Source organism: Saccopteryx leptura, chromosome 6 (genome assembly GCF_036850995.1).
Source record: "Saccopteryx leptura isolate mSacLep1 chromosome 6, mSacLep1_pri_phased_curated, whole genome shotgun sequence".
NCBI lineage: Eukaryota > Metazoa > Chordata > Mammalia > Chiroptera > Emballonuridae > Saccopteryx > Saccopteryx leptura.
Window position 1 is genome coordinate 31,602,795 of NC_089508.1, and position 21,652 is coordinate 31,624,446.

A 21,652-nucleotide genomic window follows, 5' to 3' on the forward strand; every position below is an offset into this window, starting at 1 on the left:
GTAAGAGGGGAAGCTGGTATTTGAATCCAGAAACTATGTTCTTAACCTTTGGGGACACAGGCACCTAGCTCTCTGGTCCTGTGAAAAACTAGGAACCCAGAGACCTGGCAGTAAAGCCATTACCTGTATACTTAAATAAGTACACTGACTAATATGTAAATTTTATCTCCATAAAGCTGTTTTCTAAAAAGAAAAGGGAAGTGTCAGCCTGGCGTGCAGGAGTCCCGGGTTCGATTCCCAGCCAGGGCACACAGGAGAAGCGCCCATCTGCTTCTCCACCCCTCCCCCTCTCCTTCCTGTCTATCTCTTCCCTTCCCGCAGCCAAGGCTCCACTGGAGCACAGCTGGCCTGGGCGCTGAGGATGACTCCGTGGCCTCTGCCTCAGGCGCTAGAGTGGCTCTGGTCGCAACAGAGCGATGCCCCGGAGGGGCAGAGTGTCGCCCCCTGGTGGGCGTGCCGGGTGGATCCCAGTCGCGTGCATGCGGGAGTCTGTCTGATTGTCTCCCCATTTCTAACTTCAGAAAAATACAAAAAAAAAAAAAAAAGAAGGGAAAATAAAGCACTATGGTCTTGTAATGGGACACTAGACTTGAACACAAAATTTTGTTCTGACTCAGACATATTTTGCTGGCCTTTATTATTATTTTTTAACTTTGTAAACTATTACATGAGAATTATAACATGAATATAGAAAAAACACATAGAAAAATGTGTAACTCACCAATTTATCCCAAGGTAACTCTGTAGCCCCTACATAGGTCAAAAAAGAATGCTGCCGGCATCCCAGATACCCTGTGTGCCTGTCCTGATCACTTCCCACTTCCCCATTACAAAAGTAAACTGGAATCCTAACTTTCATGAAAAACACTCCTTTGCCTTTTATTTTAATAGTTTTACTGCCTACACATGAATCTTCCCATACTAAGTTTAGTTTAGTATTTCTGATATATATATATTTAATTTTTTTTAATATTTCTGATGTGAGAAGCAGGGAGGCAAAGAGACAGACTCTCGCATGTGCCCGACCAGGATCCACCTGGCAAGCCCATAGGGGGCGATGCTCTGCCGATCTGTGGCGTTGATTCATTGCAACTGGAGCCATTCTAGCGCCTGAGGCGGACACCATGGAAGCGTTCTCAGCACCCAGGCCAACTTTGCTCCAATGAAGCTTTGGCTGCTGGAGGAGAAGAGAGAAGTAGAGGGGAAGGAGAGGGGGAGGGGTGGAGAAGCAGATGGGTGTTTCTCCTGTGTGCCCTGGCTGGGAATAGAAACCGGGACTTCCACATACTGGGCCAATGCTCTACCACTGAGCAAACAGGCCAGGGCGCATTTCTGATCTTTATATGAATGGGATACACAATACATTTGTGAATGTGTGTATGTGTCTGTCTTCTTTTATTCAACATTGCATTGTGAGATTTATTCATGCAGACACCTTTTTGGGGATCACTTGTTATATACATACACTTTTTTAATTTTAAAAAATTTTATTCAGTGAGAGGAGGGGAGGCAGAGACAGACTCCTGCATACACCCTGACCGGGATCCACCCAGCAAGTCCACTAGGGGGCAATGCTCTGCCCATCTAGGGACCTTGCTCCATTGCAACCAGAGCCATTTTTTAGCACCTGAGGTGGAGGCCATGGAACCATCCTCAGCACCTGGGGCCAACTGGCTCTAATTGAGCCCTGGCTACAGGAGGAGGAGAGAGAGAGAGAGAGAGAGAGAAGTGAGAGGGGGAGAGGTGGAGAAGCAGATGGGTGCTTCTCCTGTGTGCCCTGTCCAGAAATCGAACCCGGAACATCCACACGCCAGGGCAACACTCTACCACTGAGCAATGAGCCAGGGTCTATACATACACTTTTTAAAAAATCTGAACCATTCTGAAAGTAAGCAGAAGACATTACTAAGTATACACCTCCCCAGAACCTCATCTCCCATATAACTACAATAGCATTACATCCTGGAAATTTAACACTGGTATAATAACATAACACAAATTTTCCCAACTATCCACAAACACATCCATCTCAGATGTTGTTTGTTTTCATCCAGGACCCAATTAAGGATCAGAATTTGCATTTAGTTGTTCAGTCTCATTTCCTCTTTTATTTTTTAAAGAGTTTACTTATTCATTTTAGAGAGGAGAGAGTAGAGAGGGACAGAGGGAGAGAGAGAGAAGGGGGGAAGAGCAGGAAGCATCAACTCTCATATGTGCCTTGACCGGGCAAGCCTAGGCTTTCAAACTGGTGACCTCAGCATTCCAGGTCGATGCTTTATCCACTGCACTGTCAGAGGCCAGGCTCATTTCTCTCCTTTAATCTAGAACAGTCCTCTACAGCTTTTCTTTCATGACAGTTTTTATAGACTCCAGGCCAGCTGTCTCCTAGAATGTCCCACATTGTGGACATTGTCTCATTTTTCTTTGGGGTTAGATGTGTCACAAGGTGATGTGTCCTCAGTGCATCACAACAGGAGATGTACAGTCTGTGGCTGGACAGCATTACTGCTAGACTGTTATTAGTTCTCAATTTCTTCACCTGTACTTGAAGATAAAAGCTGTGCTACCCAATTCAAATGATGTAAAATACTGTGAGGATGACCGATATGGCACTCACAGAAGTGGTTAGCAGCCGTCCCCAAACTACAGCCTGCGGGCCACATGCGGCCCCCTGAGGCCATTTATCCACCCCCCCCCCTCACTTCTGGAAGAGGCACCTCTTTCATTGGTGGTCAGTGAGAGGAGCACTGTATGTGGCAGCCCTCCAACGGTCTGAGGGACAGTGAACTGGCTCCCTGTGTAAAAAGTTTGGGGACCCCTAGAGAGGTTTCTGTAAGGCAGGCAAACTATGATGGCAAGGTGGCATAGAAAGCAGCTGTATTCTGATATGTGCTTAACTTTCATTACTCAAAATAAAACATATTTGTATAACAAGTAATACATGTATAGAAGTACAAAATTTAAACAGGGTCTCAAATGAAAATCAAATCTCCCTTCCATTCAAGTCAGGCAAAATCAGCCAGTTACTTTAAACAGGCTTACTACTTAACTGCAAAGGGGAAAAACTCCCTAATGTGAATGAAAGGCCAAACAGATCAAGCTGACTTTACGTGAAAATACCTGATTCCTTAAAGTAAGCAGTCCTTTCCAAATCCTCTTTATTCTATTAACTGCTTAACAATCTTTAAAAATAGCTGCTATCCTCCACATCCCCAAACAAAACAAAAAGAAGAAACAGCATGCATAGTACATGAAAATTAAACTGAGCCTGGTTCTTGTCTGTAAATTCCAAATCAGAAGCATTTTATTTAATGTAGTTTAGTTTGTTCCTTCATTCTTTTAGCCTGTGAGTGACAACAGGGACTGATGAAGGATTGAGAATGAACAAAAACTGTTCCTGAGAGAGGAAATGAGCTACTACAGAAGCCATGACGGCCTGGGAGAGAAGTCCCTCCTAAGGGATCCACCTGGGTGGGGCCACTCCCCACCATTTACCAACACCCCCCCGCAACCGCTCCCACCCAGTCTGGGGTGATTTGTGACTAATGCACTCAAATGGAAAAAAGTCGGGTAGAAAACCACTTCCTCTGTTTCTAGTACGGTATAGTGCACTGGCTGCAAGTCCTAGCTGCATATTAGAACCGACTGAAGAGCTTTATAAACCTCTAGTGCCAGATTCCCACTCCAAACCACCTAAATCTGAATGGCTAGGGCTGGAGGCCCAGGTGTTGGTATTCGTTTTCACTCCCAGCAGGAGTCTCTATGGACGGCCAGGACTGGGAATGAGGTACACAGGGCAGTGGCTTATAAATATGAGCCTGCAATAGAATCACTTGTAGAGACTGTGGAACTGTCACTGGACCTTGCCCCAGAATTTCTCACTCAGTTGGCTTGCGGTGGGGCCTGAAAATTTGCATCCTATAAGTTCCCCCAGGTGATACTGATGCTGCTGGAACTACACTTCAAGAAACACTGATGTAGACGAAGGACTTGGTTTTGAAGTTGGACAGATACGAGTTCATCACCTAGAGGGACAACCTTGAGTAAATGACTTAACCTCTTTGCACCCGTTTCCTTATCTGCAGTGTTCCTGTGAGAATTAAGATAAAGTATGCAAAGAAACAAGCACAGTGTGGGGCAAATCCAGGACATGACAGAGCCCTCCCCTTTCTCTGGGCACCTACAGATCAGCAAAAGCTGGTAGACATACCAGCAACCTTCTGCCAGCAGAGGCTGGTCCCTCAGTGACGCTGCTACCACGTGCTCACCTGCTGTGATGGAAAGACTTCAGTTTCGGCTGCAGCAGCACAAACAGCACCACAAGGAGGAGGATGAGGGCCACGGAGCTGGCAGTGGAAGCCACTATGGACAGTGTGGGGACCCCGAGTGACGTCTTGGTATCTTTCTCTACAGAAACAAGCCATCATCAGAAGAGGTCTGTGTCCACACACATAAGACACAAGCCCCAGGGCCGATCTTATCAAAGGCCCCGTGCGTGGTGCCACGCAGAGACACACCATGGCCAGAGCCATTTTAAAGTAACAGTGCAAAGCAGTACATACACACAAGAAAGGAGCCATATCCCTATCTTGTTAGTGAATCTAATATTCTCTTCAATGTGGGCCTTTGAGGACCATCTGACACCTACACCCACTCATCTAGAGATGCTACCTTTATAAACCACTTCTGATCCTAACTTCCAATAGCCAGTTGGTAGACATCAACCATTTTAATGAACACATCAGTCCACCATTTTAAGCCCCACCCATCTTTTTCCCCATGTGGCAGAAAAATTTATGAGTGGGTAGTATTGGAAAACACTGGTTAGGCTTGCTTGCATTTTGCACGATTAGTGCGTGAGCATGTGGCAGAGCCACGTGTGTATGGCCGATATAAGGCTACGGGTACTTTCATTCAGGGTGGCTTTTGCGATTGCCTGCCTGCCACTGCGAGGGGCCCTTTCTTATTCGTTCGCCTGCTGCCATGAGAAGCAGTTTTCCCCTGCCTGTTTGCTCTGTTGTGAGAATCTAATAAACAGGAATGGCCCAATGCTTTCCGGCTCTGCAGTTCCTCTACTGTCTGCTCGAATCCAATGTGAACCTGCCTGGAATCGGCCACTGGCATTACATGTAGCTTTAAGTTGTAACTCGCAGGCTGGTCCCCACCCTTCTCTGGGGTGTGATGGCCTCAGAGCTCCAGTGTGAAGCACAAAGATGGCTGTATGACACATACTTCCCTGCAGGCAGCTGGATTTTCCTGTCATGCATGAAAGAGGCAGGCAGGCAGGGGGAAGACTTCTGTCCAACTAGACTATAGCTCCATAACAAAACAGTTCATTACCATTCAAGAAAAAATAATATAAAAGAGACACTACAGAAGGTGTTAGCATTGTGCTCGCATGTGTTAGCAGAACACGGTCAGAGGTCACCAACACTTGGCTAGGCAAACAGGAGATCACGAGCATCAAAGGAACCTTACTTAGAACAGCTGCCCCTCAGTGGCTGAGCGGAACCACAGTGGGACATGCACCAGCAACCCCAAATATCTTTCACAAAGACATGAAATCCCAAAGGAAGGGAGGACGCTGGGCATCAAAGGGCCTCTACTGCCCCACAGCACAGGATTCTCAGGAGGAAGCAGGCGCCATTCCCTCAGGTTAAAAGAAAACAGAACCCCTTTCTCATCTGCCACACTGACCCTCATTAAGATGGCAGCTAATCTCCATGGCTGGTTTCCATTCGCCATTCTTACACGTCAGGTATTTGTAGTCCCCCTTTAACATGTAGCCTTCAGCACACAGGTACTCGATGACACTGCCTGAGTTCAGGGGGTCTCTGCAGGGCCGGGGGTGGCAGATGTAACCACCATTCTCTGGCTCCGGGGGCAGGGAACACACTGCAAAGAAAAAGAGAAAGTGATGGTACAGAGGGGGCGTTTTCCAGTGGGAGTCCTCTCAGCAACTCAGAGAAAGACAGTTCTGAAGACCTCAACCAGAAGCACTTGAGGAACACAGAGCCGGTCCCTCAGAAAGGCTGGCGGCCCAAGCCTCCAAACGCAGGCTGTCACTCAGAGGGAAGGGCCCCGGCAACAATGGAAGTTTGGCTGCATGGAACACCTCCCCTTCCTCTCCCCACTGTTCCTTAAGAGAACTGCCTCCACAACTGAATAGTAGACTCTGACAAAGTCCTGAACTTACAGAGATGTAGCACCTAATATGGTTTTAATAATACCTACTGAAATACACAACGAATCAGTGAAAAGTGGTAAATACTCTTAAGCTGAGCGGGGGGAAATGTCAGCCTTGCTTCCAGCATCAATACCAGAAAGGACTCCACTGTGTAATAAAAATGAGCCTTCTCGACCACAGAGAGGATTTGATGGATTTCCTGGGAGCACCTCCCATTTCCTGACTAGAACAGTCACTGGCTTCACTCATCTCCAGCCCATAGGAAATCCCACATTTGTTGTTGAGGTAGGACTGTCTAGTTTTAAAAGCACATTCCACAATACGATATATAGATGATGTACAGAGTTGTACACTTGAAACCTATATAATTTTATTAACCAATGTCACCCCAATAAATTCAATGAAAATACTTTTAAAAATAAAAGCACCTTTACCTCCTAACTGATTAATTTGTTCTGACAACACCTTGAGGTAGTTATCATGACTCCCCTTTGAAGACGAGGACACCGAGCCTCACAAAAGTGAACCGACTTTTTTTTCTTTTTTTTTAAATTTTTTTTATTTATTCATTTTTAGAGAGAGAGGAGAGAGAGAAGGAGGAAGGAGCAGGAAGCATCAACTCCCATATGTGCCTTGACCACGCAAGCCCGGGGTTTTGAACCAGCAACCTCAGCGTTCCAGGTCGACACTTTATCCACTGCGCCACCACAGGTCAGGCGTGAACCGACTTTTAACCAAGTGTAAAGCAGACTACATGGCAGGCCTGGAAGCAGAGTCAAGTCTGCTGGTTCTAAAAAGTGTGCTCTTCCCACCAGCCGACACTGCTTCTGCTCCACGAGCTGAGTAGGCCTTCAATAAGTATATCAAGAGTACCATTCAAACAGGTCACTTAGGGAGCTGGCCTGCGTGTGGAGGGAACCCCAGTGCAGACAGGCTGCCGTAATGATAAGTCAGAGGAACTGGATGGTGGAAGGTCTGAGCGGCCCTAGGAGAGAGAGAAGGGTGGCCTCTGATTCCATGGCCTGCCCTTCTGACCCTGGACAGAACAGCAGAACTGAAGTCCCCAAGAAGTGAATAAAGCAGTGCACTCAGACAAAATAGGAGGGGCACAGTGTGGTCACTAAGGGATTACTGTTTGCAAGGCTGAGCTGGGAGAGAAGACCGCTGGCAGGACGGCCAGGCACCCAGAAACTCCGACTCTCCAAAGCCTTACTAATTGAAGAAAAAGAAACGTTTCCAAAAGACATTTGATTTTACCGACAAATACCCCTATTCTGAATATCACAAGGACATCAGTATGAGAACAGGAACTGTGGGTTTCTTTTTTTTTTTTCACTTCCTCTAACAGACCTGGAGTCTCTGTCCCAGATAGGGTGACCTCCTATTCAAAGACCCACTCACCACCTTCTCACTCAAAGTTGCCCTGACAGCCTCTCACCAAATACCACTTCCCATCAACCTACAAATTGTTATTAAGCCAGCTGACTGTTGGCCAGGCTGGGGGTGGATAGTAAATCTAAAAAAAAAAAAAAAAAAAAAAGAGGATGGCTACCTGTCCTCAAGCTGCTTGTCACTAAGATGGGGACAAACTCCATTTTTAAAGAGGTGCTAACAAAACAAAGCTCGGGTAGGTGACATTGGATCAGGAGAAGTCTGGGCAGCTTCTCTGAAACGAATATATGAGCCCACACAAGTCTTCTCAGTCCCCTCTAAGGACACACCATCTTCACACTGTCCCCACACCACCCAGCTCGCCCAAAGTCTTCAACAGGAGAGAGAGAGACGCAAATACTACTTCTGGTGTCTCTTTAAACTTTGGCCAAGCAGTTTAAAGAGTTGGTCAGCTGAATTTCCAAAGAAACCTCAGCAACTGCTTCACCCTTTACACGTTCCCTCTTTTGTTCAGGTAACAAGCCTGACACTGATCCCTCCAGCTCTCCTCAGACTGTGTCTAATTGGTTCATTTCCTGGGCATAATCAATGCTGTGCACCCCAAAACAGCTCCTGAAAGCAGGCAGGACCCACACCCGGGTCCACTGGGCTGGGAAAGATGGTCTCAGGGGAAGAGCTGCTGATTCTAAAGTCACTCCTGCTTTGCTGAGAATTTCTGCCCTTAAAGCCCACATCTTCACGGAATCTTTGAGTGAGACCCTAAAGATCACCTAGCACTCATTTTATAACTGAAAAAAGGAAGGTCTACAAAGAAGTGACTTGCAGTTCAATTTCACTTCAATTCAACTAAAAATACTGATTTTGGTGTACGGGTCATTGTGCTGCGCTCTAAAAGAGGATAAAAGCATAAGCACTTCAGGTACTTGTAGCCAAACAGGGATATGACAAGTACACACACATCTATATACTTTTAATTTTTTTCTGGTGATGAGCACTTTTTAAAAACATTGATTTTAGAGAGGGGGAGGGAGAGAGAGAGAGAGAGAAACAGAAACACTGATCTGTTCCTGTATGTGCCGGGAGAGAGAGAGAGAGAGAAACAGAAACACTGATCTGTTCCTGTATGTGCCGGGAGAGAGAGAGAGAGAGAGAGAGAAACAGAAACACTGATCTGTTCCTGTATGTGCCGGGGGAGAGAGAGAGAGAGAGAGAGAGAGAGAGAAACAGAAACACTGATCTGTTCCTGTATGTGCCGGGAGAGAGAGAGAGAGAGAGAGAGAAACAGAAACACTGATCTGTTCCTGTATATGCCGGGGGAGAGAGAGAGAGAGAAACAGAAACACTGATCTGTTCCTGTATGTGCCGGGGGAGAGAGAGAGAGAGAGAGAGAGAGAGAGAAACAGAAACACTGATCTGTTCCTGTATGTGCCGGGGGAGAGAGAGAGAGAGAGAGAGAGAGAGAAACAGAAACACTGATCTGTTCCTGTATGTGCCCTGACTGGGGATCAAACCCACAACCTTCTCATCTGGACCACACTCCAATCAACGGAGCTCTCTGGCCAGGGCCACACATATTTTGAAAGTCATTTTCTTTATAGCTCCTGAGTTTTGTGTCTTGTTTAAGGACACTTTTCCCTACTCTGAGGTTATAAAAATACTTTCTATTATTTTTAGATTGGCTCTTTGATACAAATAGCACTTTTACAGAAAAACAAACAAACATAGGAAGAACATTTAAAACCTAAGGTAAGTATACAGTCAAAAGTAAGCCTTTCTCTTTTCTCCTAGTCACTCAGTCCCTCTCTCCAAAGGCACTGCACCAGTTTCTTCTGTGTTCTTCCAACAACACTCTATACACAGATTTATTCTAAGACTGTCAAACAATGTGACTGGTGCCACAAGAGAGGGAGCTCAAATCAGGAGAGAGCATGTTGTGTGGGAGACAAAGAAGGCTCATGGAGGAAGCAGCATTTCAAATGAGGCTTCATTTCCTCAGGAAAGGAGGTGGCAGTCTGAAGCAAATGCACTGCCGTAGGAAAGCGTAGGTCAAGTGCAGAGAGCATCACATAGCACAGGTTTAACTAGGTTGGAAAGCATAATAAAGAAAATTTGGCCGAAAGGAAAAAATGTTGGCCCTGACCTGGTGGCTCAGTGGTAAAGTGTCGGCCCAGCGTATGGATATTCCAGGTTAGATTCCAGGTCAGGGCACAAAGGAGAAGCGCCCATCTATTCTCCACCCCTCCCCCTCTTGCTTCTCTCTCTCTTTCTTCTCTTCCCCTCCTGCAGCCATAGCTTGATTGGAGCAAGTTGGCCCCAGGCCCCGAGGATGACTCCATGGCCTCTGCCTCAGGCGCTAGAAAGAGTTTGACTGCTAAGCAACAAAGCAACACCTGGGATGGACAGAGCATCGCCCCCTCATCCCCTCGGAGGCTTGCCAGGTGGATCTCAGTAGGGGAGCATGCAGGAGTCCGTCTCTGCCTTCCCTCCTCACTGAATAAAAACAAAAAAATGAAATAAAATAAATGTGAAGAGCAACGAAACCACCTTGTAGCAGGTTTTGACTGCAACAGGTGTTAACACTACATTCAAAGGAAAACGGGAGCCTCTGCAGGGTTTGAGAAGGGCAGAATTATAGGAGCTGAATTTGATAAAAGATGAGCCAGAAGTAGACACAGCCTTTACAGTAAAAGTCCACAGTATAGCTACCCTAATATGGTCAAATAAACTTTACAAGAGTTCTCTTATATTGACGTGTGAAGGTTATATACACAAAGGAAACAAGCTAGGGCACCTCAGATTCAGCATCACAAGGAGGATGCCTTCAGTCCAAGAAAGGAAATAAAGACTCAAAAGAAAAAAAAAAAAAAAAGAGAGACGTTTTAAGACACCAAAAACACAAGGAAAAAAAATGGCCCTCTTGCTCAAAGAGCATAGTGGGAGAGTCTTGGCAAAGGGCAGGTGTTGGACAGGACCCTCTCAGTGTAGAGCAAATAAATCATCCAGTGGCTTCCTGAAGCTACTGTTTTGGGCAAGAGGCTGACTTAATCTGAGCATCAGGCTTACTCTCTGACAACCCCAGGTCCGCAGAGGGAGTTTCAAGCTCTGTTCTTAAAACCCAAGAAGACAATGAACTCATCTGCTTTGGCAAAGCTGCATAATTTTAAAGAGAGGGAGAAAGGCAGAAGATAGAGATTTTATAGGAAAAAAAAAATCAATTCTCTTTAGCTTCCTTGTCTGCTTTCCATTATCTCTTACAACCACTTAGGCCGCCAGTGAGCACAGGAAGCAGTGAGGTAATTCTTCAGGGGGCCAGCAGTGTGCCTGGAGCACAGCAAGCGCTCAGTGATGGACTCTCCCACTAGCTGGAGAGGGGACTATCCCACCAGCTGGAGAGGGTCCGGACGGAGAAGCGGCAACATGACCTCAGCACCACGGCAGCCTCAAGCCCTCAGTAGAAACCAAGGAAAATCCTTAATGTTTTTTGCATTTGGGGACCAGCTTCTTAGGAGAAGACAAATTAAAATAAAACAAACCTTCACAACACTCCATAAAAAGCGAATAAAAACAAGCTCCAGGAAAGACAGTACTGAAACTGAGGCCCAGAGAGGCTAATGTCCATAGGCACTGAGCACTGACGGTCCTTTTGGGGTGTTTTATTTATTATTTCTTTTAGAGAGAGAAAGGGAGGGAGGGGGAGAGAGGTGAGAAGCATCAACCCGTAGTTGCTTCACTTTAGTTGTTTACTGATTGCTTCTCATACGTTGTCGCGATCCAGCCACGACTAGTCTATTACGGGGTTCTCGAACGGCAAAAGGTATGGCATTAAATAAAATGGTAGACAGAGAATTAAAGATATATACATAAAGATGGGTTCAAGAGTACCGCACGACAAACAGTCTCTACTGTTCCTGAGCCAATGCAATGGCGGCCCCTAGAAGCGCATTGGTCTTTATTCAGGGGGGGAAAAAGTGATCCATTAGCAATTCAATTGTTTCCAAGACAACTCAAAGACAACCCCCCACCATACCATTTAGAGCTAACTTTATACCAATAAGAAACTAGCTTCCAGCCTGTTCCAGAGAACATGGGTGGGACAAGCAATAATCAGGTATAGCTCTTTGTTAACTGGGCAGGTGAGATGGGTGGTTAGGCCCAGCACCTGTACCCTGGATATAAAAAAACACCCTGGGCCCTGGCCGGTTGGCTCAGTGGTAGAGCGTTGGCCTGGCGTGCAGGAGTCCCGGGTTTGATTCCCGGCCAGGGCACACAGGAGAAGCGCCCATCTGCTTCTCCACTCCTCCCCCTCTCCTTCCTCTCCCGCAGCCGAGGCTCCATTGGAGCAAAGATGGCCCGGGCACAGAGGATGGCTCTGTGGCCTCTGCCTCAGGCGCTAGAATGGCTCTGGATGCAACAGAGCAACGCCCCAGAGGGGCAGAGCATCGCCCCCTGGTGGGCATGCCGGGTGGATCCCGGTCGGGCGCATGCGGGAGTCTGTCTGACTGCCTCCCTGTTTCCAGCTTCGGAAAAATGCAAAACAAACAAACAAACAAACAAAAAAACACCCTGTTTAAATTTCAGTCCCCAACAATACATGTCTTGATGGGGTGGGGCCTCAAGCCAAAACAGTGACCCCTTGCTCAAACCAGCGACTTTGGGCTTCAAGCCAGGGACCCCCGCACTCAAGCTGGCAAGCCTGTGCTCAACCTGATGAGCCCATGCTCTAGCTGGCAACCTCGGGGTTTCCAACTGGGGCCCTCAACGTCCTGGGCCGACGTTCTAGCCATTGTACCACCACCGATCAGGCACCTTTGGGGTGTTTTAAAAAGCACTGCTTATATGTTTGCTCTCAAAACCCTTTCTTGATATACAAAGCTCCAATTTCTACTTCTAGTCCTAAATGGTGTGGTAGGAGCAAAGAAAGCAAGGTGAAAACAGAGAAAAAAGGTGTTCAAATGTGCACATTTTTTCTTTTGGGGGGAGGGACATAAGACAAAGGAGGTAATTACATATAGTAAACAGTGTATATTAATGTGTCAGGCACTCTTCAGAGCTCTCCCTTTATGTGAAACGGGTAATGTATTTTCTTCATTTTACAAAGAACACTTGAGTCTTAGCTGAGTTGAGTAATTTGCCCCAAATCAGACATCTGTAAATGATGAAGACAGATTCAACAGACACTCTGGCTCCTAAGCTTCAGGCCTGACCACTAAGCTAACCTGGGTCGGCTGAGCAGGGCAGGACACCGGGTCCCATTCTACAGCTTCTGGACCATCTAGCTACTCTGTATATGAAAGGGAAAGCCATGCTATAGTGTGAACAGGCTCGTTCAAAGGGGAGGTGACTTCCTTCAAGAATGTTGGGACTAGGCATTCCTGACAAATGCAAGTGCAGGTGGAGGGGATGATTACATCTAATTAAAGTCAAAAGGTTTCTTCTGAGCTCGCCTTTAAATCTCAGTAATAACAAATTTATTGACCACCTTACTATACATTAAGCACTAGCATTTTACATGTTTAACTCAAAATAAGCTTTATGAAAACCCTGTAAAAAACATCACACAAAGGGACCAGAGGGAAAGTGGTCAGAGGGAAAGTAGAAGAGAAGGGAAAGAGATTAATGAAATTATATATACATAACACAGCATTATAGAGAATAGGACAGCAAATCCTGGAGGGAAGGGGGAAAGGCATTGGGGGGAGGAGGTATGGGGGGGCAAGGGGGAATAAGGTGTGGGGGGAGATATATTCGGTGGGACACTTGAATCTATATAAACACAAATTTAAATCATAAATTTTAAAAAACAACAACAAGAAAGCATATCACAGCCCTGGCTGGTAGCACAGCAGATAGAGCATTGTCCCAGAACACCAAGGTTCTGGTTTGATCCTGGGGTCACCAACTCGATCCTGGGGTCACCAACTCGATCCTGAGGGCACCAGCGTGAGCCCCAGTCAGGGCACATATGAGAAGCAATCAATGGCATAACTAAGTGAAACAATGAGTTGATGCTTCCCCCACAAAACAAAACAAAAGCGTGTATTACAACATTAGACAGATGAGCAAATTGAGAGGTGAAGAAACTTGCTCATGGTCTCTCAGTAGGGGGCAGTACTTGCTCATGGTCACAAAGGTAGTGATTAGTAACGAAAATTTCTGAGTCTGGCTTCTTCAATACCCACGTCTTGGAAAGGGAGCTACAGTGAGGGGAGCCCAGAGACAAAGACAATTTGGGTACTGCCTGTGGACATGAGCCTCTCTGGGCCTCAGTACATGAAGGTACTGAACCAGATGACCCCAGTGGTCTCTTCTGACATTTTCAAATCTGTCTAAAGTCAGGTGATGTCTTGGCCTCATCCTCTATTTGAGGTTCCTTCACAGAAGTCCTGCAGCCACTGCAGTTTTTGAATTGATCACAGGGTGTGAGAGCTTTGAGGACAAGCATCCCATCTGTGCAGAAGCTACTGTATTCATCAGGGCAGGTGGGAGCAGGGAAAGAGGCAGGAGGAGTTCCATTTCTCAAGAGATAACCCAGGGCTCTTCAGTCCATGGCTCTCCCAGGCTTTCTGCCTTCCCGGCCCCCCACTCAAATAGTCAAAAGTCTAAAACAGGCTGCAGCAGGAGGGAAAAGACAATTTCTCACGCCATTTGCAACCTTCCTCTTCTCTAAGACAAACCTTCCCAGCAGTCCAACAGGAAGCTCATTGTCCAGCCAGGATCCCTTTTCTCAAGAGAACTTTCCACAGGCTGGGGGAGGGCCAGTCTTTCCTAGGATGTGGCCCTGGGGCAGCGGTGGGAAAACAGAGGAAGAAACCACCCACGGCTTAGGCTGCCCCTACAGCTCCTCCTAGGACCCCACCACCACCTTCCTGAGCGAGGCCCAGGCCATGCCCTGCAGTTCACAGGTGGTTCTGGCTTCAGAGCCCATCCATCTCGTTCTAGGTCCCTCCACCTCACAGGAGAGGGGAATGCCAGCCAGCAGCTTCAGAAACAACAAGAAGGAAGATTTTCTTTATTGAACCTGAGTCCAAGCATAAGAACTCTTGTCACCTGGAAGGAGCCACCAAAGTCCTTAGTCATTCTGAAAGAAGAAGTGCTGTTTCTCTCCTCTGCCTGGAAACCCTGACCTGAAAGCACACAAGGTCAGCTGGAACCCCACCCATCTTTCACGATTCAGAACTGTCTTGTGCCAGGAAACCAAAACCAGCCCAAAGAGAACTGCCAGCAAGAATGAGGCAGCACAGGGACAGCTTACCAGCAGGGGCCTAAAATGGGAGTGCCCAGGGATGTACTGCTCAGACAGTCACCCACAGTGTGGGCCTGGCCAGGTCTTCCTACTCCTCAGCTCCCCCTTGGTAGAATGGAGTTACTAACGATGTCTACCTCACAGGGCTGCTGTGTAGATTAATCGCAATTATACGGGTAAAGTGCCTGGTGTTGGGTCTGTGGTTTTATTTTTCCTCTGTGTTTTCGAAACATCTTCACTCTCTATAAACTATCACCACATTGTCTCTACAGTTAGTTTCTCCCAGGTCAGTCCTTCCCCTCTCTGCTCATCCCCACCCACCCACAGGGTAAGCATCTGTTCTGCTCATTTTTGTATCTCCAGTTCTTGGCACAGAATCTGACAGAGAGTAAATGCTTAGCAGAAAACTACTTAACTTGCAAAATTTTGCCCACATTTCAAGGCACTGTCTTGTTTCCAACTGCAAAGGGTCATATGGTTTCTGATTTAAGATAAGTTTCAAGAACAGATAGGTCCCCAGGGTCAGGGCACTGGGGTGGGGTGGAGATGGGAGGGTGTCAGAGCATGGTTTTGGGTGTCAGATAGATGAATTTCGGTTTGAACAGAGGATCTGCTCGGCAACCCTGTCAACTGCCTGAATTCTTCTGAGCCTTACTTACCCTTTAACAGCAAATACTTACTTCTATGAAGCATTTGCAAGGACAGATAAAACTATGTACCTGAATGTGTCTTGCATCATGCATGGCACATATCAGGCACTGAAAACTTTTGTACATTTATTTTTTTTGTTTTTTAAATTTTTACTTATTGATTTCTGTGAGAGAGGAAAAGAGAGGCAGGAACGTCAATCTGTTCCTGTATGTGCCCTGACTGGAGCTCGAACCAGTAACCTCTGCACTTTGGGATAACAACTCTAATCAATTGAGCTATCTGGCCAGGGCTGTACATTTATTTTCACATAGCAAACTAAACCCTTACTTCTGGTTTTTGGGATGGAGTAGGGCAAAGAAAAGAGAAAGGATTGTTTCAGAAATTTCTGGCTATCTGGAGCAGGGAGAGGCAGAGGAGAAAGCGGGATGAGCACTCTGGGGACTCCTGCTTTGCTCTCCCCTTGCTCCAGCTCAGGGACACGCCAGCCCCTTTCCCTACTCCCCCTTCTCAGCAGAATGCACCGGGCTGCTCCTGGCTGACAAATGGCCTCCATATGGCTTGTTACCCTTTCACCTCCTCTTGTTCGCACAGCTCAGGAACTCAGGGGAGCAGGCTGCTGGCTGGGGCCGCACCCTCCCAATCCCACTAGACAAGACTGCTAAAAGAGGGCGGGCAGGAGGATCATTCTTCACCTGACTGGTCCAAGTGACTGAGTGCTCTGGCTCACTCCGTGTCTACAGTCACCCACCCAGTGCAGTGACTACAGCGCAGAGCCCACGGCTGTCCCCCATCCTCATCCCTAGGATGGTGGGATGACAGCAGAGCCAGGGAGCCAGGCCATTCCATGTGCATTAACAAACATGACTATCCTCCCCTTGAGAGTGGCAGTTCAAGGGTTAGGAAAAAGCAAACAACCTTTATTTACTTCCTCATCGGCATTGCTACTTCCTGGTCTCCTCTCCTGCATCCTATCATCTAACTAAAGGCACTTGTATTTGCTCCCCCTCTTAGAATTCCCACCTCCAGGAGGATGCAGGCTGGTCCTCTGGAGGAATGCTCTAGTCAGCTGTGTAAGGCACTATCCCATCTCAGAGGGGTAACTGGTGAGCAGGTGATAATTAATTTAAGAGTCTGCCTTGGAGTTTAAAACAGGGTTGGACTCTTGGATACAAAGGTCACAGCTATAGTTTCATTTCTAACTCTACAATCTAATTGTAACTCCTAATGCTGAGTCTAGTGCCAAGAGTACACAGTAGGCCTCCAAGAAACACAAATTTAAATTTAAAATAAATTTAAAGATGTCTGATGTTCAACAGGGTAAAAGTGAGGAAGAGAGTTAACATTTATTACCGCGCACTACAATACACTGGGCCTTTAAAACTGCTATCCTATTTAATTCTCCTGTCCTGTGAGGAAGGTGCTATAACACTCAGTTTGCTCAGATGAAAAAACTGAGACTTTGAGAAATGTAGTAATGGCCTGAGGTTACAGGGTTACTAAGTATTAACAGTCTAAATTCAACCTCAGGCTTGCCTTCCTCCCTATTATAGGAAAGCCCCTTTTGATTACAGAGGCCACTGAAAAAAATGGAGCCCAAGACCTACAGAAGTGTAGGATGGGGGTGGGGTCTATTTGGACAAAAGTTGCAGTGATTCCTGCATGGAGAAGAATGTGGACTGGTGAGTTTCCTTGAGCCCAGAGGACTCGGCTCATATCTCAAGTGGGGCCACATTTTTCCAGAGAACTGAGGGGAAAAGGCAAGACAAACAGTTTCCTTCACTCACTACAAACAATAGAGCTATTTAAGCATTACAGATACCAAAGCTGCAAGTGAGAAAGGTATAAGAGCATTTTCAGCTGAGAACAGTCTTCCAAGAGGAATATGTGAAAGGAAGTATGCCACTGCACACAGAACGGGGATGTGACCTAGACTTAGTGGGCTGCCTTTCTGCCAGCTGCCCAGACTATACAGGGTCCCTGGGCCCAAAACAAACAGCCTCTGCCACGTACCACCAAACAGTAAGTCAGGCCGCGTTTTGCTTCTCCCAGGTACTCAACAGGCCACTGCTATGCACAGCAGCAAAGAATGAAAGGAAATAATTGGCAAACTAGCTACAGATGATGGCAGAAATCTGTGGAAGAGATGGTCTTAAACCAGCAAAACACTAGAGTTGTTCGAAAACACCAGTCATTGATGGGTAAAGGTCTAGATGGAATTTTCTGGAGATGTTACTGGATCTCCTTGTGATAGACCCTCGAGGCGTAACGAACAGACTATGCTAAGGCATGCCATGAAGTGAGCCCCGTACATTCTGTGGGGGCTTGTATCGGACCTGACCTTCCCATGAGAAAAGAACTAGAAAATATAAAAGGTAAAAGAAACAGTGGGTGTTTTTTTTGGGGGGGATGTAAAGGAGGAGTGGAATGAAGCTGCCATCTTGCCTTTCTCACCTCTGATCCAACTAGGATAAGAATACTGGCGAGTGAGCAGGGGTGTATGGAGTCAAAAGTTACAGTTACAGAGACCAAGATCTGAACAGCCTTCCTGCTCCATCCTGTGGGGGATGAATTCTCTTCTGTAAAGCACCCACTTTAACCACTCTTTCCCATGCAAACACCACAGGAAAAGCAGGTTGTCGGGCCTTTTTGGTTTCCTCTGAACCTCCTAGAAAGGGAAGGTATCACCTTGTGCTCTCATCAGCTGATCAAGGGCAGGGAGGAATTAAAACTACCTGGGTTTTTTGTTTGTTTGTTTTTGGCTCTTCCCTACTTCCGACACTGGGGTCTTTTGAAAGATCTGGACCACAGGGGACAATGAAGATCAATCATGGGGTTGCATACTCCTCATACTCCTCACTGACCCTTCTTCTCTCTCAGACAGCAAGGAAGCCCCTCTCCCCTCCTGTGAATTCTTCCCACAGTTTTCTCTGAGAAAGGCTTACGTAAGCCTCTTTAAGGAATTTGTAAAACAACAGGAATCCACATAAACCTGCGGTGAGGTCCAAAGCTGGGCACCTGGCCTTCAAGGTGCTTTCCCACATACCTGGGACTCGCGTACCTTTGATTTTAGCCTGTGTGTTTATCAGCCAAGCATATTGTTGAGTCTCCCTGATCACTAAACAGACCTCAAAGCAGATAGATTAGCAAATCTGGGGCCTTGATCTGGTTAGTCAGAGTAGAGTCTAAACTCTGCTTTTATTTGTCATGCTGAGCCCGTGGCTTCCCTGTTTCTCTCCTGATCTTTGGACTCTTGACTCTGGCAAGCCACTTTTGACTGACCAGTCCAAGATTCCTGGTCAGAAGGTACTGCCTGCCTGGCCTGTGGTGGCACAATGGATAGAGTGTTGACTTGGAAGCTGAGGTCACCAGTTTGAAACCCTGGGCTTGCCCAGACAAGGCATATTACGACAAGCAACCAGTGAACAACTAAAATGAAGCAACTATGAATTGATATTTCTCACTCCCTGCCTCTCCTCCCCTCTCTCTGTAAAATCAAGAAATAAAATCTAAAAAAAAAGATGCGACCTGTTGCAGCCTCACCCGTTCTGTGTGTCAGTAGATATCTATGTCCAAATGTCACACAGGTGAACAGAAAATACCCTCTCATCTTTTGTCTTCCACAGAGTGGGTTTACTAACTTTCACCCAGAAGAAAGAAAAAAAACATTTACAAGTGTTGATTCTTACTTTCCTTGGGTTTCACTTTCCTGACAGGCACTCCTTCATTCATTTAACAAATACCTATTGAGCACCTAGCAATGCGCCCATGTATCAGACTTAAGGGGAAAGTAGGACTGTGCCCATGTAAAAGACAGTGACTATGGGACTGTTCTGGTGATAAAGGAGAGTGGGAAGAACATGCAAGGAGGAGAATAAGGGTACGAGCAATGGCAGAGAAGCAAGAGGTGGTATGTGTATGGAAACCAGCAAATGATTCTAGGTTTAAGAGGAAAAAGCTGGAAATTCAGGAAGTCAGGCTGGCACCACAACAAGGGCCCTGAATATAAAGCTAAGGAATGAAAAATCTTGGGTTCTTCTTCCATAAAATGAGACTGCAAGGACCCTTCCAGTCCTATAGTGCAAGTCATGTTAATAATAAAATGAAAGTCTGTCCTATAGTACTAATCCAGCCAAAGAAACTAGCCATATAAATCTGCCTATCTACTCTGGAAACTATTTTTCAAGGGAACTGGGTATGCTGGTGTGGTGGAGTGGGGAGGGGGAAGGACAGAGGGAAAACCATGTGAGTTTTCCAGTGTAGAGTCATCATGCTTCTCAAGTTTGTCTAGGAGCCCCAGGCTGGGTAGTTGGGTAGACTGAGCATCAGCCCAATACACCAAGGTTGTGGGTCATGGCACATATAAAAATCAACTAAAGAATACATAAATACGTGGAACAACAAATTAATGGGTTTTCTCCCCCTCCCATCCTCTCTCTTAAAAAAAAAAAAATATATATATATATATATATTGATATTGATATAATTATTATTTTTAATTTAAAGTATGCTTGGGAGAAGGGGGCCAAGAAAGAACTGGAGGGACTGAAGCAGAGGAAAGAAATACAAAGATACCTTGTGGTCAATTTCTTTTCCCAGGGTCCGCTCACATGGCAGCAGATGGCCTATCCCGGGAGGACTAGATCTCAAAAAGCAGCTGCTCACAGGTCCTGCTTCTAGCAGCTGGGGTCACAGGACCTCTCTGCACAAGCTGAATGCCAGAAATGAATGGGTTCCATTGTGCCTGCATGCATGAGTTCTCCTATCCAGGCTCATGTCCTATGTCTGCCTGGAACAGAGCACTGCGAAAAACAACACTACACACTCTCAAAGACCGCACTTGCAAACTGATAAAAGATAAAGTATTATAAAGTCCAATTTTATTAAAATTACCTTGATTTTGCTAGGAACTATTGAGATGCTAATTACTTGAGAGATAAGGGACTTGCCCACAAGAGGTCAAGGGGCAAAGGCCTGTGGGCTAAGGGACGGATCATAATAACCAAAGGGAAATCACAAACTGCCTTTGGTCCTCCTACTCTTGCCAATGCATCAAGGAGTCTGTCTTTACCATACCAACCCAAAAACAGGCTGGATGTACTAGAAAAGGAGATGAAAATTCATAAAATGACATGTGTGTACACAGGAGTTTAAGTGTATGATTACATAATTAGGCACATTAAAGTATTTATACTGTGGAGACTAAAAGCCCCTACTTAAAGGCATTCCACCAAAGTTTAAAGGGGAAAAAGATAGAAAATAAAGCATCTAATTGCAATCTTTGACAAAGCCAGACATCCCAGCTGGTGCCACAGCTGAATTCTCTTAATTAACATGTTGTAATGGCAAGTATGAAAGACACTGTATGCCTATCAACTCCATGCCTCGGCCAGCCAGGCACGGGAGAAGCCGCACACTGCTATAATTAGAGAGGTTCTCCTTTTTCTTTTATAATGGCACCCTGGTGTGAGCATGTTGTTATTTTTTTCCCCTTAAAAACCTAGCTGTTTAAAGCACACACATAAAACAGCTCTGAACCCATAAGTGAGGAACTGAGACAGAAGAACTTGAAAAATTTACAATCTAGGAGCTAGTTTATTTGTTGGTTGTTCTCTTACCTCCCCAAACTTGGGGCTTTACCAGATCGAGAAGGCTAGCAATGTTTGAGCAGTCTAGCCCTTTAAACTGAAGCTCATCTGACAGCTTAAAATCATAGGTGAAATGTATCTAAATGGAAAAAAGTGACAGAAATTACCATATAAGTGAGTATAATGCAGGGGGAAAGGCATTAACACATCAAGAGAGTAAGTCATCATGGAATGTATTAAAGGACAGATTCTGACCGTTTGGGAAAGGCCTTGCACACTTATACAGAAGGGTTTGTTTTTGCACAACTCTTACTCACACCAGAACGTAGTTATAGGTAGTCCTGCATTTCTCTGAAAAGGCCCCCCACGGTCAAACGATAGGTTTATATATTATAAGAAAGTCATGTTCTCTGAAAGCCAAACAAAATAGTAAAATGCCCAATTATACTCTGCCTTTTAGATACAGTCTTGGATAATATAACTGGAGCATTTTACACATTATTCTTTAATTCTGATTTTCATCTTTACAACTGAGCAGGACTACTGACATCCAGTCAATGAGTATTCAACCAACACTAATGATTCCCCACACTG

At 46.0% G+C, this 21,652-nt stretch overlaps 1 protein-coding gene across 4 annotated transcripts in view; it reads right to left on the reverse strand.

The window, feature by feature from the left end:
* SUSD6 (sushi domain containing 6) overlaps window positions 1-21,652 on the reverse strand; it is a 105,312-nt gene that overhangs the window by 7,467 nt on the left and 76,193 nt on the right. For all 4 annotated transcript variants that reach the window (XM_066388395.1, XM_066388393.1, XM_066388392.1 and 1 more), the window contains 2 exons: window positions 5,698-5,895; window positions 4,269-4,407 (listed from right to left, as the gene is read on the reverse strand). In XM_066388395.1, the coding sequence (XP_066244492.1) occupies window positions 4,269-4,407; window positions 5,698-5,895 (337 nt within the window). The remainder of the gene's footprint in view (window positions 1-4,268; window positions 4,408-5,697; window positions 5,896-21,652) is intronic.